This window comes from Neomonachus schauinslandi, chromosome 2, assembly GCF_002201575.2.
Source record: "Neomonachus schauinslandi chromosome 2, ASM220157v2, whole genome shotgun sequence".
Taxonomy (NCBI): domain Eukaryota; kingdom Metazoa; phylum Chordata; class Mammalia; order Carnivora; family Phocidae; genus Neomonachus; species Neomonachus schauinslandi.
Window position 1 is genome coordinate 59,724,582 of NC_058404.1, and position 17,831 is coordinate 59,742,412.

Genomic DNA, 17,831 nt, shown 5'->3' on the forward strand with positions numbered 1-17,831 from the left:
ACTCGCTCAATACATTGTGAAATGCCTTTCCATGACATCAGACATGTACTTAATAATTTTCTAATGGCTGCTTCAAATACATGTGTGCAGCTTTACCATAATCTCACCATTCCACTAGGAATGGATATAGTATTTCCATCTCTAAATTCCCCAGGGGCGCCTGGGTGGCTCAGTCATTAAGCATCTGCCTTTGGCTCAGGTCATGATCCCGGGGTCCTGGGATCGAGCCCCGCATCGGGCTCCCTGCTCAGCGGGAAGCCTGATTCTCCGTCTTCCGCTCCCCCTACTTGTGCTCTCTCTCTCGCTGTGTTTCTCTCTGCCAAGTAAATAAATAAAACCTTAAAAAAAAAAAAAATACTTCCCCAGGAAAGGGTATAAAATAGCCATACATCAAAATGCCCATTTCCCTTGCACTCATAAAAACACTATGCTTTAATTATTTTTGTCAATCTGGTATCTTCCTTAATAAAAGGGAAAAAAAGGCATATTTCTGAGTGCAAGCAAGCTGGAAATAAGTCATACAGCTTCAACTTTGAGAAATAGGAAGTCTTCATGAGAGCAAGTATCAACCATTTAAAAATATATGTATATATTAAATAGGTATTGGAGACCTTGCGGGACTTTAGTGAAACTGGTCATGGCATTCATCCTTTGCGCATACTTTGCTTTTCAAAATTTAAGGGGCAAATACACTCCGCCCCCATTCGAGCTACTCATCCTCTCCCTCCCTTCTCTCTCAGTTGCTATAACCACCAGTGCAGCAATAACCATTTAAGACTCCAATAAGACTAATGAAGCAATGCCAATGATTTAAAATTTTTATAAAAGATGAATGACTATAAAGACATTAAAATGAGTTTTAAAGAATGTTTAACACGGGGCACCTGGGTGGCTCAGTCAGTTAAGCATCCGACTCTTGGTTTCTGCTCAGGTCATGATCTTGGGGTTGTGGGACTGAGGTCTGAGTGGGGCTCCGCACTAGGCATGGAGTCTGCTTGGGATTCTCTTTCTCCCTCTCTTTCTGCCTGCCCCCGTCCCTGCACTTGCTCCCTCAAAAAGAAAAAAATTAATGACATGGGTAGTTGTGACACGTTAAACTTAAAATAAGGTACAAGAGTATGCAGAGTAAAACGTACACACACAGGATAAAGACTGCAAAGATCAAAATATTAAGAGTAACCTTCACAGAGTTGTGGCGTTACACATGATTTTTATACCTTCCTTCTATCTGTATGCTCTAAGTTTCTAAAAATAAAAAAATGTGCTATTTTTATAACAGCAATCATAGCTCACACTGTGTGTCAGGAACTGCTCTCAATCCTTACCATAATCTAATTTTCTCCATGCAGAGATGGAGAAAATGAAGCACAGAGCCGCTGAATAGCTATTCAGGGTCATGGAGCTAAGAACTAAGCTAGCCAGAAAATACTATAAAAGTTATTTAAAAATAAATGAGGTGAGGAATGCCCAAAGCTGTGTCTAGACTCCTTGAGCTTCTCGTAGTATTATATACTCAGAGGGGCTTTCCCCTGGTGGGGTGCTCTGCAACATCTCCGCATGCTTCAAAATGTCCCTTAAAAGGGACACATATTTTATCTGATTATTCAAAGCGCTGAGAACCTACAAATAAATGTTGCACAGGGTCTGCCAACGTGAATCATGCTCAAGTATTCCTGCCCCTTCTCCACATTTTTCATGCTGCCCTGTCCGCCTCTCCATCCGATTCCTACAAAGTCAGGGTTAATCCCACTTCCTTCATCCCATATTTCAGGATCATCATCCTGCCCTGCCCTCTTGGGAGCTCCTAAAGCTGTAATAATCTGTGTAATCCATTTTACAATCAGGAAAAGGTGGCAGTGGTGGAAACTTGAGATGTCTGTATTTATTTCACATGCTTACATTTACCTTTCCTATTTATATCATGAATTTAGGATTATCTCTTTGCCATCTAGTCCTGGAGGGTAACCCCCTCTCCACCTAGCACACATGTGGGCCAGATTCCATCCCCTTTCTCCTTTTCCAAGACTTTGGTCTCATTCTTACTCTCCCTCCCTTCTACATGATCTAGAAGGATTATTTCCATTAGCAAAGAAACATATTCTAGTACTTCTGGTATGAAAACAAGCAAACAAAGTGCAAAAATACCATCTTTCTTGACCCCACCCTCCTTCCCAGATACAGGCCCATATCTCTGCTGGTGGCTGAACAAAACTTCCCCAACACCATCTACTATTTGTTGCTTCTCCTCCCATATTTTGCAAACTTTTCTCAACTCATTCCATGTGATTGTTGGTGCTCTCCAGATTCCCCAAACCCTTCTTGTTACAATCACCGACAACACCCACAGTTGCTAATCCCAGTGGTTTCCTCCCTGTCCTCATCTGACTGGACTCTGAGGCAACAGTGGACAGAGCTCGCCTCACCCTCTTTCCTGAAACACTGTCTCCTGCCCCCTCCTACACTGCTCTGACTGGTTGTCTCCCATCCCAGGGGCTTCTTCTTCTTCCTCTCGTTTGCTGGCATCTCCTCCTCTTGGAAGTTCAACATGCAGGAAGGATTATCCCCAGCTCAGACTCAGTCCCCTTACTCTTCCCCATCACATCTTTCTCCCTCATTGGTCTGACCAGTAATATGCCTAGTCCCAGAGCTTTGGGTACCACCCACATCCTGATGCTCCCAAAAATATTTTTCTCATCCTGTGCGCTAGACAATATTCTTATGTCTACTTACTGACTTATCTAAATAGGGATTTCAGGGCGCCTGGGTGGCTCAGTCGTTAAGCGTCTGCCTTCAGCTCAGGTCATGATCCCAGGGTCCTGGGATCGAGTCCCACATCGGGCTCCCTGCTTGGCAAGAAGCCTGCTTCTCCCTCTCCCGCTCCCCCTGCTTGTGTTCCTGCTCTCGCTATCTCTGTCTCTGTCAAATAAATAAATAAAATCTTTTATAAATAAATAAATAAATAAATAAATAAAATAAATAAGTAGGGATTTCAAACTTGGCATGTTCAAAACGAAGCCCTTACTTCCCTCTGGCCCTAATCCTGTTCCTCGCCGGTCCTCCCCCTTTCAGAGACTGGCAACACAGTACACACAAATGGTAAAGCTGAAGTCCACAGAGTTGTCCCTGATCCCTTTCACCCCGTCACCCCCACATCTAGTCCACCGCATGGCTTCTGGAGTCTACCTCTGAACTCACAACTCGAGTCTGACTCTCCCTCTCCATTATGCCTATTCTCCTGAAGTCCCATTGCTTCTCCTCCATACTCCTGCAAAAGGCTTCTAGCTGGTCTCAGATGATATGCCAGAGCAACAAAGTACCATCAACATTTTCCAAAGAAATGTTAACAAATAATCCTAAAATTTGTATGGAATCAGAAAAGACCCCGAATAGCCAGAGGAATGTGGAAAAAGAAAAGCAAGGCTGGCGGCATCACAATTCCGGACTTCAAGCTCTATTAAAAGCTGTCATCATCAAGACAGTATGGTACTGGCACAAAAACGGACACATAGATCAATGGAACAGAATAGAGAGCCCAGAAATGGACCCTCAGCTCTATGGTCAACTCATCTTTGAAAAAGCAGGAAAGAATGTCCAATGGAAAAAAGACAGTCTCTTCAACAAATGGTGTTGGGAAAATTGGATAGCCACATGCAGAAGAATGAAACTGGACCATTTCCTTACACCACACACAAAAATAGACTCAAAATGGATGAAAGACCTAAATGTGAGACAGGAATCCATCAAAATCCTTGAGGAGAACACAGGCATCAACCTCTTCGACCTCAGCTGCAGCAACGTCTTCCTAGAAACACTGCCAAAGACAAGGGAAGCAAGGGCAAAAATGAACTATTGGGACCTCATCAAGATAAAAAGCTTTTGCACAGCAAAAGAAACAGGCAACAAAATCAAAAGACAACCGACAGAATGGGAGAAGATATTTGCAAATGACATATCAGATAAAGGGCTAGTATCCAAAATCTATAAAGAACTTATCAAACTCAACACCCAAAGAACAAAGAATCCAATCAAGAAATGGGCAGAAGACATGAACAGACATTTTGCCCAAGAAGACATCCAAATGGCCAACAGACACATGAAAAAGTGTTCAACATCGCTTGGCATCAGGGAAATCCAAATCAAAACCTACATGAGATACCACCTCACACCAGTCAGAATGGCTAAAATTAACAAGCCAGGAAACGACAGATGTTGGTGAGGATGCAGAGAAAGGGGAACCCTCCTACACTGATGGTGGGAATGCAAGCTGGTGCAGCCACTCTGGAAAACTGTATGGAGGTTCCTCAAAAAGTTGAAAATAGAGCTACCATATGACCCAGCAATTGCACTACTGGGTATTTACCCCAAACATACAAATGCAGTGATCTGAAAGGGCACGTGCACCCCAATGTTTATAGCAGCAATGTCCACAATAGCCAAACTATGGAAAGAGCCTAGATTTCCATCAACAGATGACTGGATAAAGAAGATGTGGTATATATTTACAATGGAACATTATGCAGCCATCAAAAAATGAACTCTTGCCATTTGCAAAGGAGTGGATGGGACTAGAGGGTATTATGCTAAGCAAAGTAAGTCAATCAGAGAAAGACAAGTATCATACGATCTCACTGATATGAGGAATTTGAGAAACAAGACAGAGGATCATAGGGGAAGGGAGGGCAAAATGAAACAAGATGAAACCCGAGAGGGAGACAAACCATAAGAGACTCTTAATCTCAGGAAACAAACGAGGGTTGCTGGAGTGGGGGGGGGGGGGGGGGGATGGGGTGTCTGGATGATGGACATTGGGGAGGGTATGTGCTATGGTGAGTGTTGTGAATTATGTAAGACTGATGAATCACAGACCTGTACCCCTGAAACAATACATTATATGTTAATTAAAAAAACGTAAAAAAAATAGAGATCAGATAATGTGACCTTTCAGTTTAAACTCTCCATAATTAGTGATTCTATTTAGCATAAAGACCAAACTGCTAACAGTGACCACAGGGCTCTATGTTGCACGTGTGCTGGCCATAGCCAAACTCTCCAAGCCACTACCTTCCTGGACTTCCTTCTGCTCCTTGAACACACAGGTTCCTAGCTGCCCCCATCTTAATGAGATCATGTGCATTTTACTCTGTGGTTAAGAGGGCAGACTCAGGAGTCAGACTACCTGGCTTTCAATCCTTGAATCCCAGCTGTGTGTGAGAGATATCATGGACATTACCTAGCCTCTGTGAGTTTCTGATTCCTCAACCAGAAAATGGAGGTGATTTTTGTAAGGATTAAATGAGATAATCCATGCAAAAATCAAGAACAGTACTTGGCTCCTAGTTAATGCTAAATAAACATTGGCTATTGTTCTTAAGCTATAATTTATTTTGTATCCTTCTAAAACTTGATGTGTAAGACAGTGAAATTTAGTTTTCAACCAGCAGGTTAACTTTTTAGCTAAGGTTTTGTTGAGATTTTGAAGTTCTATAAAAAACTTCCTACTCTCGACAGACCCCACAAATGACTGCATGCTGACACAATAACAGCAACATGGTTTAGGATACAATTCAGTAGCGGTATGTTTGAGTCTAATTCAGTCCTGGAATGAGTAATATAAAAATATAAAATATAAAAAATATAAAATGTATTTATATTGTATATATATTTATATATATGAGTAATATAAAATATATGAGTAATATAAAAATATAAAATATAAAAAATATAAAAAATAAAATATAAAAATTTCTTGGGGCACCTGGGTGGCTCAGTCAGTTAAGTGTCTTACTCTTGATTTCGGCTCAGGTCATGATCTCAGGGTCGTGAGATCGAGCCCTGTGTCAGGCTCTGCACTGAGCGTAGAATCTCCCTCTGCCTCTGCCACTCCTCCCTGCACCCCCTCCCCACCCCCCGCATGCACACTCTAAAAAAAATACGTAAAAATAAAAATTTCTTACTTTTGATTATAACATGAGCCTAAGAATTCATGAAATTCTCTCCCATTACACGTAATTGTAATTGTTCTTTGGGATAAAAATACACTAAAATCTGTTTGCTTGTTTGTTTAATTATGATCCATACTTCACAAGGCTAATGAGCCAGTTTTCTAAAGCACCTTATATCAGGCTTAGGAGACTCTTTTAAAGATTTATTTATTTATTTATTTATTTATTTGAGAGAGACAGCAGAGTGAGCAAGAACACGAGTGGCAGGGAGAGGCAGAGGGAGAGGGAGAAGCAGGCTCCCCGCTAAGCAGGGAGCCCAAAGTGGGGCTCAATCACAGGACCCTGAGCAGAAGGCAGACTCTTAACCGACTGAGCCATCCAGGCACCCCAGGAGACTTTTTTTTTTTTATATGTGTATAGAATATTAACAGTAAGATTTAATAAAATAGAAGAGACTGACTCTTAATGGCTATTCTTACTCTGCCCAGTTCCCTCATTCTCCACAATCTATCTGAACTCACAGATACCCCAAGGCTGGCTGGCTATCGAAGTAAATCCAGCGTTATCACGTTTCCGGAAAACTGTACACTGCAAAAAATTCATTATCTTTGTTGAGGTTCTGGCATGAAATGTGCATGGTATATAGAACCAGTGATTAAAAAAAAAAAAGATTTATTTATTTATTTTAGAGAGTACATGAGAGCACCAACTAGGGGAGAGGGAGAGAGAGAGAATCCCCAAGCAGACTCCCCACTGAGCACAGAGCCTAACATGGGGCTCAATCCCAGAACCCCAAGATCATGACCCGAGCCTAAATCAAGAGTCAGGCACTTCAGCGACTGAGCCACCCAGTCGCCCCAAGAACCAGTGATTACTTTTTGCCTGCTGATAACTCATCTGGAGGATTTCAAAGGCAGAAGAGGACTGGTAGTTCAGGAACTTCGATACAAATTTACTGAAATAAAATTAAAAACCTGGTGTGAATGTTTTAGGTCTACCAGAGTTAGATACCGAAACTGGTTTCACAGGAGGTAGAGAAATATTTTCTTTTATTACATAAAAGTAGGTATATCTCATATATATATATATATTCTAGTTAACCTTTTAAGTTAATTTGTATCCTTGTAACACTTTCTATATTTATATCATTTATTATAACATCACTTACATTGTTTGTTTGTTTTCTATGTGTCCATCTCTGCTGTTAGACTGGGAACTCCTAGATGCCAGGGAATGGGTCTTTATTATCTGGCACATAGTAGGGCCTTAATAAACACAGGCTGAAACCAGTTGGCAGCCTATTAAATTGAATGTGAGGGGTGCCTGGGTGGCTCAGTCCTTAAGCGTCTGCCTTCAGCTCAGGTCAGGATCCCAGGGTCCTGGGATGGAGCCCCACATCGGGCTCCCTCCTCGGCGGAAAGCCTGCTTCTCCCTCTCCCACTCCCCCTGCTTGTGTTCCCTCTCTCCCTGTGTCTCTCTCTGTCAAATAAATAAAAAAAATCTTTAAAAAATAAAAATAAAAAAAATAAATTGAATGTGATTTCACATAACATCTGTAGCATAAAAGCAATACACACTAAAATTCACCACATTTCCAGCAATGCTGAAAGCAAATAAAGCATTTAATTTTAAGAGGCTCTATCTGAACTTGGATTTCGGAGGCATATCTGATCATCATTAGCAAACAGTTTTCTTATGCAAGTTTAAGTTCCTTTCATTGTATTCTAAACTGCTTTAAGAAGTTTGCAAAACAGCCCCCCCCACCCCATGACTAATCCTGCTAACTTATTAAATTTTAAAAGTCTTTTTGTCATTCATTTAGCATTCTGAAATGTATGACACAGTGGTTAAGAATATGGGCCTTGGAGCAAGACTGCCTGGGTTCAAATCCCTGGGGTGACTTTGAAAGAATTGCTTTAACCTCTCTAGGTCTCAGTTTACCCACATATAGAAAGCAGATACTATTAATACCTCATAGGCTTACATGGAAGTTTAAATCATTATGCATGAGTATATGCACACTTATAAGTGTCATGTAAGTATTACTTATTGTTCTATACAAAACGTTTGCTTTCATTAACAGGACAAAGTCCCTTGAGGAGCTCACAGATGTTTACATTCAAAGACAATGCAGAGGATCCTTTTATTAAAAATAAAGGTTCATACTTTCAGTCAGTGGTAATAATTTCTCTAAAACTACATTTTTTGTCAATTCTTGAAAGAGCTATGAATTATGATTCATATCTTGCTTTTAGCTTAAATAATAAAGAAATTTGGTGGAATTAAACAGTAAAAAAATAAAAAGATGAAGAGTAAGGTAGTGGAGACCTCGAGGATTTTAATCTTTTATTGTATTTTAACTACTACTTTGAAAAGCAACCAATTAATAGAGTACTCATCAGTTTATGGATTTAGAAACAGTATGTGCACACTGTGGCTCTTAAAACATTTCCAACTTAAATTATTGGTATTGATCAAAATGCAATAATAATTTAAAACTATATACTTTCACATCAAGTTTTCTAATTTCCCACAGGCTGAGTCTTGTCAAAAACAAAAGAAATATTCTACTCTCTGCCTATCCCTTTTTAATACAACACTGATTCTTGAGGTTTTTTCTACCTAGTGATTCCAAGTTCAAAGTACATTTAGGAGGAATAACAGAATCTTAACAAAAGAGGAAAAACTCCAGAAAAAAAATAAGAACATTTAAAAATATTCAATCATTTAGCATTTCCATGAATGATTTCCTAAATCATCTATAGTTGGACTCTATCTGACTGATAGACATGGTATTGTTCCCATTCTCTCTTCACTAGGGAAACCAAAAATAAGACACTTTACATTTTAAATAAATTCAAGTTCATGTAGCCGAAATGTTTTCAATTAAAAGGAACAAATGTTGACCTTAGACATAGTTGATGTATGCCCAAGTGTCAGAACTGTTCAATTCGTATAAAATTTTCGGGAGAAATGAGGTTTGAGTCACACCACCATTACGTTGTTTGTGTTGGAAAAGCATGTTCCCCAGTGAAGCTTGACTCAAGCTCTCAGGCCGTATCTACCACTTTAAGTCAGAGGCGCCTCTCCTTACCTTCAATGAACACCTCCGCAGACGTGGTGTCTGAGCCGCTGGGGTTTGTAGCCAGGCAGGTATAGCGACCTGTGTCGTCCTCAAAGGCCTCTGCTATGATCAGGGTGTGGAGGTCCCCGCCCTCACTGCGGATCTGAATATCAGGAGTGCTGTGTAGCTCTTTCCCCTCACAGAACCATCTGCAGGCCAAATGGAGGTCAAAGGACAGGAGAGAAAGAAAGGAAATGGTGATGCTTAAAATAATAAAGCAGAAGTAAAAGGCTAATGCCCTGTAATAAGATGCCCATTTGATTAAAAAAAAAAAAAAAGATGTCAATGTTACTGAGGGAAATGCTACATTTTAGACCATGAAATTAATGACTAGACAATTCCCCCAGGTTTTCTTTGTAAAGCATCTTGTATGTTTTATCAACCTTGTAATAAGGGATATTGTCAAACTTGGAAAGACCATTTTAGTTAACAAAACAAAAGGAACAGAAATTCAAAGTGTCTTATAGAATGTTTTATTATCATAGATGCCCCTTATAACTTGATCACTCTGACCTTAAGAAAAATAGGAAATATAAACATTATGCTCAAAAATCTAATGTATCAAGGGGGAACGAGTCATCATGTTAAAAAATCACAGGCAGCAATATTTTTGTTGACCCTAAGACTTGTGATCAGCTGAGCAATAACAGATTTAATGCTTTCCACATTTCTGGTATTTACAAAACTTGCTAGCCGAACGCCTGGCCTCCACAAGGTAGGGAGACGTAGGTTGTGCTGTAATTCATTCTTGTTGGTCAGCACTTTGCCTTTCCCAAACAACCAGGACCTCAGTGTAGGAGGCTGCAAGCTGCCAGACCGTTTTAACGCACGCTCTCTCTCACACTTGCCTTATTCCCCCAGCACCTCAAACTCTCAACAGGATTTTTATTAAAAAACAAAAAAACAAAAAAACATGAAGCTGCCCTAAAACCTCCCCTAAATGTGATTTATTTTTAAAGAAATATGTAGGAATGTGCCACTTACAACCAAAAGCACTGAGGTCTCTGGGACAATATTGTCCATTTACCTCTTGATCGGCACTCAGATTTCCTCGGAGTCTCATATTCTATAAAATTCTTTGGACTTTGCATCCTTTTGTAAAAATATGGCATCGAAGGCTAAGTTTTTTCTATATTTAGGTAGCATAGTTTAGGTATTTATCTATATTTAATCTGAAAATAAAATCAGTTTGCTAATACTCTGGGTATTAACTCCAGAAACTGTATTAAAAATTAAATATGGGTTACTCATAGAAGAACAGGGAAGACTTTGGGAATTAAAAGACATTTATCACCGCCACCTTGCCAACAGAGCATCCTCTGCAACACAACACCTACTACTTCTGAGATGATTGAGAAGAGCAGTATTTCTTGACTCTGGAGCATTTTGTAATTTCCTTTGTCTTTTTTAAGATTTTATTTATTTGAGGGAGAGAGCGAGGGGGAGAGAGAGAGAGGAGCAGGGGGAGAGGCAGAGGGAAAAGGAGAAGCCGACTCTCTGTTGAGCACAAGACCAATGCGGGGCTCGATTCCAGAACCCCGGGATCATGACCTGAGCCAAAGGCAGACGCTTAACCGACTGAGCCTCCCAGGTGCCCTGTTCCCTTTGTCTTCAAAAAGTTGCACAGAACATTCAGCCTAGAGTCATCTTCCAGTTCCTTCTTTACTGTTCTCTTTACACAGTCACAGACCAGATCTTCACCCATGAGAACTGACTGGATTAAGTTAACGGATTTCACCATCTCTAGTGAACTATAGATTCTTCCTCGATTCTGTATCAGATTAAAGCTCTTCCCGCATACATCAGTCTCTAAACTTTAGATCTGTCATTGAAGCCATTCATACACCTGGCCCTGATTTTATTTCCTTTTTATCATTTTCCTATACTAATCCTGTTTCTATTAAATATTTGCATGGATTTGTTATTTCCTACCTAGTCCTCATGTAGCACTTGCTGACCTTCCTTTGCCTATCCTTTCTCTTAGAATTTTCTCCTGCCCTCTTCACTAAAGCCCCTTCCTTATAGCCAAGCTAAAGGCCCCTTCGACAGATTAAATTCAACTGAACATATGCTTGCTGGGCATCTTTTATGTGGAAGGCACTGCATTACATATTACAGGTAATAGAATAAAGCCTGGTAAACTCTGCAACTAGTTGAGGAATGTCTTTATCTCCCATGAAAAAGATACAAACCAACACTTGGAGGGAAAATTAAGCATGAAAAATACAATGAAGGTTTAAGAGAGGGCAAGAGTAATTTGCTTTGGTTAGATGTGCTTCATAAGGAAACCACTGTCAGCTACCCAAGGGAGTGTGGCGTCTTGTCCTCTAACTCCTGAGTCAGCAAACCCACAGCTTGCAGCCCCATCATCTGTTCTCATATGGCCCATGAGCCAAGAACAGTTTTCATATTTTTAAGTTTTTGCAAAAAAGTCAAAAGAAGAATTTGTGAGATATGGCAATTACAAAAAGTTCAAATTTCAGCGTCTATCAAGTGTTTTTTTTTTTTTTTTTTTTTGGAACCCTGCCATGCTCATTGACATATTGTCTCTAGCTGCTTCTGCATTATAGTGACAGAGGTGGGTAGTTGCATCAGAGTATATGGCCCACAAATCCTAAAATATTTTCTATCTGCACTTTATAGAAAAAGTTTGCCAACTCCTGCTCTAATTTCTTGCTCCTCAGAGTGTGATCCTTGGACCAGCAGCATCGGCATCATTGGGGAGTTTATCAGAAATGCAGAAACTTGATCCTCATCCCAAATCTACTCAATCAGTTCAGATCCTCCAGGTGACTCACATGCACACAAAGGTTAAGCAGTTCGGGTCTGTGAGGTTTGGACCATACCATCCTGCATCACCGCGTCCTGGCTCTCCCTCTAAGTTATTCACTTCTTTAACCTAGCAACCATATTTTATGTGTCTTGTACTTCTGCTCCCTTGCACATAAGTGCATGTAAAATTATGTTCTGTTTCTCCTACCTCTGTACTGAACAAATTTTAACATCTTTTTTTTTTTTTTAAGATTTTATTTATTTATTTGAGAGAGAGAATGAGAGACAGCACAAGAGGGAAGAGGGTCAGAGGGAGAAGCAGACCCCCCGCTGAGCAGGGAGCCCGATGCAGGACTTGATCCCAGGACTCCAGGATCATGACCTGAGCCGAAGGCAGTCGCTTAACCAACTGAGCCACCCAGGCGCCCTTAACATCTTTCATTTGACCGTAGATCACATAGCACTTTATGACAGTTTCTGTATTATTTCCTCACACCATTATTTGAGGCCTACCGTGTCTATGCCTTATTTTCCCACCTAGGAAATAGACTTCTTCATTGCAGAAAAAAACTTTTAAACTTTTTTTTTTTTTTTACTGATCCACAGTGTATTGTATACTTGATGCTTTAAAAATACAACCTGCTGCTCGTTACTTTGGAATATGTTTCCCATGAAAAACCTAATAGTGAGGGATCTATGGACGAATAGATTTGGAAGATGTTATATGTCTCACTTCTTGATGTTTGCAATTCACATTTTCTTATTAAAGGCCCTGAAAGTCCTGCAGAGAAGAAATTTAACACTGTCTAACCTAGTATTTACTCAACTTATTTGACCATGAGATTCTAATTTAGCATCTACCAACATTTTGTTCAGTCATGTGTATGCTTTTCTAGCAGTCTTATTATAGAATCTGCAGTTTTCTAAAAATGAATTAAGACAAATATAATCTGAGCAATGAAGATTAAGGAAACAACTACATTTTTTGTGACAGTCTAACACCTATTTTTGTCTTCTGAAGTGGTTCAGCCGGTCTTTAACAATTGCATATGGTGAAATGGTTGGTGCTTACAAACCATTAGACTGATCTGGTTTTTGCTTTCTAAGCACTCATGCTATTTGTTCTCCAGCTCCATGAATAAAATTTAAAAAGCATCTCAGATTGTAACATAGTGCAGAGAAAAGATGAAATTTGTCCAAATTCAGCAATACGTCAAATTACTATGAGTCATTTATATTGCATTGACACTCTCAGGGAAGTCAGATTGTTCCTGATATAAGTACCTGTCAAGTGACCAGTTCTATGTTGTTAAAATGTGGTAAGACAGGGCGTGACTCGAGAGGGGGAAAAATTGCAAATATTTAGATGGCAGACTCCCTGTAGCAACAAAAAGGGCAGCATGGTTCCTGGCCAATATTTAGATAAATGTGTGTTTAATTTATGATTGGAACCATTTGCACATTGGAGCTAGCAATGGCCGAGCAAAGAGGCTCAACTGTGACTTTAGGAAAGTCAGCTAGCCTTCCTGGTTCAGGTTCCTCACATATATGAGGACATGAGACTTTACTGCTGTAAAGTTTCACTATTCTAGGGTTCTTGGTGAAATGGAAGGGTTTTATATTTAGGACTGCATTTAAAGTATTTCCAGAAATGATACAGAAAATTCTTCGATGAAAGATCCAAGTAACTAATGGCTTCTCTTCTATGAAATATACTAAATATAATAGAGCTTCTAAGGTTATAAGGATTCCATGATGGGTCCCTAAATGTGTCAATGGACCCAGCACCTTGTCTTTATCACTACCATGTACCTAACTTCCCACCTTCTACTGAGATCAGTTCTTCATGTGCCCCTCTATCCTGTAACTTCTTCCAGGGCAGAGACCTGGTCTTTTTAACTTAATTCACTAAGTTAATAAGTGTGCTATATGTCCCAGCACAATGTTTGGTATATGGACTATATTAACTATGCCTTTTCATTTTCTGTAATTCTGAGGCTATAGACATCTGGGCCTTGCTGATCCCAGAAAGACTGCCCTTCCCAGGGCTAGCCAATTCCTAAAGAGAGTAAGTAAGTGACTCCTTTGGGCACACCTTTCATATGAAAGCTCATCAGTCTGGAGCCACATCCCCACCACCTCTTCTGTTGGGCTCTCCCACTCAGGGCCACTACTGTCCTGCTCTTATCACCCCAGAACCAGAGAGCAAAACACTAGGGGACAGCAGCGCCTAGGCCGCAGAGTTTGCTGCAATTATTCAAACCAGCCGATCTTAAATGTGCTTACCCTGTTTCACCCACTCCTTCCTGTGGAAACTACGGTAAAGCTCTTGCCCATGCCCACTCCCCCGCCACCTCTCTGACCCCTTGCAGGAGGCACCTGGTGACCCCCCTGTAGTCCCCCATGGCATAGCATGCTCTTTACGTGTGGAAACTGTGAATAACAAAATATCTTTCAATGGCAGTCCAGTCCTAATCTGTTGGCCTCATCATACCTGAATAATAATAAAACCTACATTTTAAAGCATTGAACTAATCAAAGAATTAGCTTACAAGTGAAGAAAGGATTGAACAGTTTAAATAGTACCTATTATAGTTTTTATCTTGAGGAGTATACAGAGAGAAGTGTATCTACTCTCACCTGCTCATACTGAAGTGCATTTAAAAAGCATAAAATTAAACTCAAAATAATCTTCTTCAAAAGAGGAAATCAGCTTTGTCCATTCTTTATGGAGCAGATCAAATACAAATCACTTTCTTGCCTAACCTAAGAGAATTCTGGAGATTTAAAGTTTTGATGCAACGAAGTAGATGGATAAGATGTACTCAGGGCATGTTTGTTTTGCTAGATTTCTTTAAGGTCATACTTCTATCAGTTTCCTGGAAAGGATTCAAAACATTTAGTATTCTTCAAAGAAAAGGTAAACCTCAGGTTTGTTGATTAAATTTTGATCTGAAATTTTCCTGTGTTAAATTCTGTATGAATTTAAGATATGGTACACACACACACGTGCACACACACACACACGCACATGCACGTGTGCACACACATACACACACTGGAATATTACTCAGCCATCAAAAAAGAGAAATCTTGCCATTTGCAATGATGTGGATGGAGTTAGAGTGTTTTACACTAAGTGAAGTAAGTCAGAGAAAGACAAATACCATATGATCTTACTCATGTGGAATTTAAGAAAGAAACAGATGAACATATGGGAAGGGGGAAAAGAAAAAAAGGAGAGAGGGAAACAAGCCGTAAGAGACTATTAACAAAAGAGAACAAAATGAGGGTTGCTGGAGGAGAGGTGGGTGGGGGATGGGCTAGGTGTGTGATGGGTATTCAGAGGGCACTTGTTGTGATGAGCACTGGATGTTGTAAGTGATGAATCACTGAATTCTACTCCTGAAACCAATATTGCACTATATGTTAACTAAAATTTAAATTAAATAAATAAAAAATAAATTCTGGTTGCCAGTGCTGCTTAGGAAAAGCAATACTGGTGTGACAAGCTACAATGTTAGGCCTACAAAATAGGACAAAACACAGGCTTGGTCAATGCACGGAACGGGTAATGACACTGTCCTCTTTGCATATCCTGCGGCAGACATCACTAGTTGATGTGAATATCCTTTGCTAGTGAAACCGGATGTCTCAGAATTCTCAGCATGGCTGTTTGGGCAGGGTACAAAGCAACTGAAGTTGAAGTCTAATGAAACACATTTGCCATGATCAATGTGGTCCCTTCTTGGAAGATACACCCTTTCCTCCAGATGCTGGAAGCTATTTCTATTACAGGAGTGGGGAAAGGGTTTGGTTGAGAGAGAATGTGTGGAAGTATGTAATATAGCTGAGAGAGTGTACTTAGGTAAAATTCCACTTGAGGACACCCCTGGACTTTTTTTTTTCCATTCCATTTATTATACCTGGAAGCCATTGATCTAATGGGTAAGACACTACCTAGTATATTGGAAAGTCAAAATCCAATTAACTACATTTCCATTCTGTACTTCTAATGAATTTCAACTTCAAGCAGACCTTGACCATACTTCATTTTAACTATAAAAATGGTTAAAATATATAACTACAATCTCATAGTTGGGATGAGGACACAGTATCTGGGAACTATGACAGTCATAAAGACTTCTATAAATTCAAAACGAGAGAGTGAATATATATATTCAATGCCTATCATATGCCGTGTACTTTGCAAATATGGCGTTATTTCCCAAAAACCTGGTGAAATAGTTTTCATTTTGTCTTTAGATATAGGCTATTCTCATTTACGTATAAATATGTATAGATCCAAAAAAAAAAAGAACATGGACAATTAAATCCAGATAATTTCACAATTTCATCTTTCATCAAACGTTTGATTATGGATATAAACAGATTTTAACAAGGTTTACGGATTCTTGCTCTCTAAACTGGTGGAGCTGGTAAGCAACAATGTGATTGCCACACAATGGGGAGCTGAGACACAAACACTGAAAAATCAGTGTAGTAAACCCTCATTCAAAAGAATTTAAGAGTTGCTCTTATAGGAGTAAGCCAGTTGAGACTGGTTGTCAGATTATAAGGTCATAAACAGGGCATGAAAGTAATCTTGCATTAATTATAAATAAAATGTAAAAGGGTTAGGAGATAGTCATATTCATGCATTCATTTATTAATCAATCACTTATTCATTCATCAAGGGGCTTATTGCACTTTGACTCAAATTCAGAAACGGACTGTGGGTACAGATGTCGGCTAAACTGGGTTTATTTTATGAGACTAGTAGTGGGGCAAGGTAGAGAAGAAAACCCAACTATAGACCTAGGAAATGATGAATACACTTCATCCAATGAATGGAGGCTCTTCTATCACATGGAAGGATGTACTGCTTTCAAAAATCTTTAAAAATTGGTTATAAATTCATCCTTACAGATTAAGCTTGCTTTGGATCGAATACATAGGTTGCACTTAATTTGTTGGAGAAGGGATAATATTGATGAACTTCACAAGCCTTGAAATTTTTTTTATTCACAAAAGATAACAGGGGAAAAAAAGGACTGTCATATTTAAAGCTCTGTAAGATGGCCCATTTCTTTATATTACCCTGTGCTGGGATTTTGAAATCTACATTGTTTTAATGTATGTATTTCTTCTTGTTGTATAATATCTTTTTCTCAGGATTTGTCAAATATTCCAGCCTAAAAATGAGATGGTGCCAAAAATTCAAGGATCATATTATGGCACCAGCAGGACATAGTAGGATTGAAATTCAAGAAGGTGTTTTACATAGAAAAGTTCAATATTTAATTGTTCACTTTCTACATTTCAAGATGAGGTTAAACGTAACCTCTGATTTGGTCAGAACTCCACTGCTGGAGGAGAGCGGCTCCATCTGATTGCAGTCACACCAACAGCTTGGTTGGGGATCAAAAGGGGTCACAAGGGTAACTAACTCAAATCAGGGGGATCGCAGCTGCTTCTGAAAAAGTGGCTGCCTTTGAAAACCAACAATCGCCTCCATTCTTGGGCAGTGTAAGAGAATTTTAAAACTGACCTCCTGATGTGACCTTCCTTTTTTCCTTCTCTTATGACCCTGGCAACTGGCCGTGGGGCTCAGAACTGTATTTTGGAGCGGGATGTACATCTGGGAAAGCTCAGAACACTCTGGTTCTCCAAGACAGGGCAAGATTGTTGATTTTTAGGACAATAAATTCAACTGCTAAACGAAAGGAGCTAACACATCTACTGAAAAAGTAGAATATATACTACCCAGCATGGTATACGAATATTTTATGTTTTAAAAAAATCACATATGGCATCGCTTGGTTTAAAGGTTGACTGGTACCATCTATTCTAATACTGTCATGTAAACAGAAATACAGATTTTATGACTGATGGTTTCAGTATCTTTCTTTTCTTGAACCACAACCATGTATCATAGAAGTTTTCTGTGCCCTGTATTTTAAACAAGAGCAAGTTTTAAAATGAAAAAAATC

At 39.5% G+C, this 17,831-nt stretch overlaps 1 protein-coding gene across 2 annotated transcripts in view; it reads right to left on the minus strand.

The window, feature by feature from the left end:
* Positions 1-17,831, minus strand: part of PALLD (palladin, cytoskeletal associated protein) — a 386,227-nt gene that overhangs the window by 228,393 nt on the left and 140,003 nt on the right. For both annotated transcript variants that reach the window (XM_021698996.2, XM_044912854.1), the window contains exon 2: positions 9,037-9,215. In XM_021698996.2, coding sequence (XP_021554671.2) covers positions 9,037-9,215 — 179 coding nt within the window. The remainder of the gene's footprint in view (positions 1-9,036; positions 9,216-17,831) is intronic.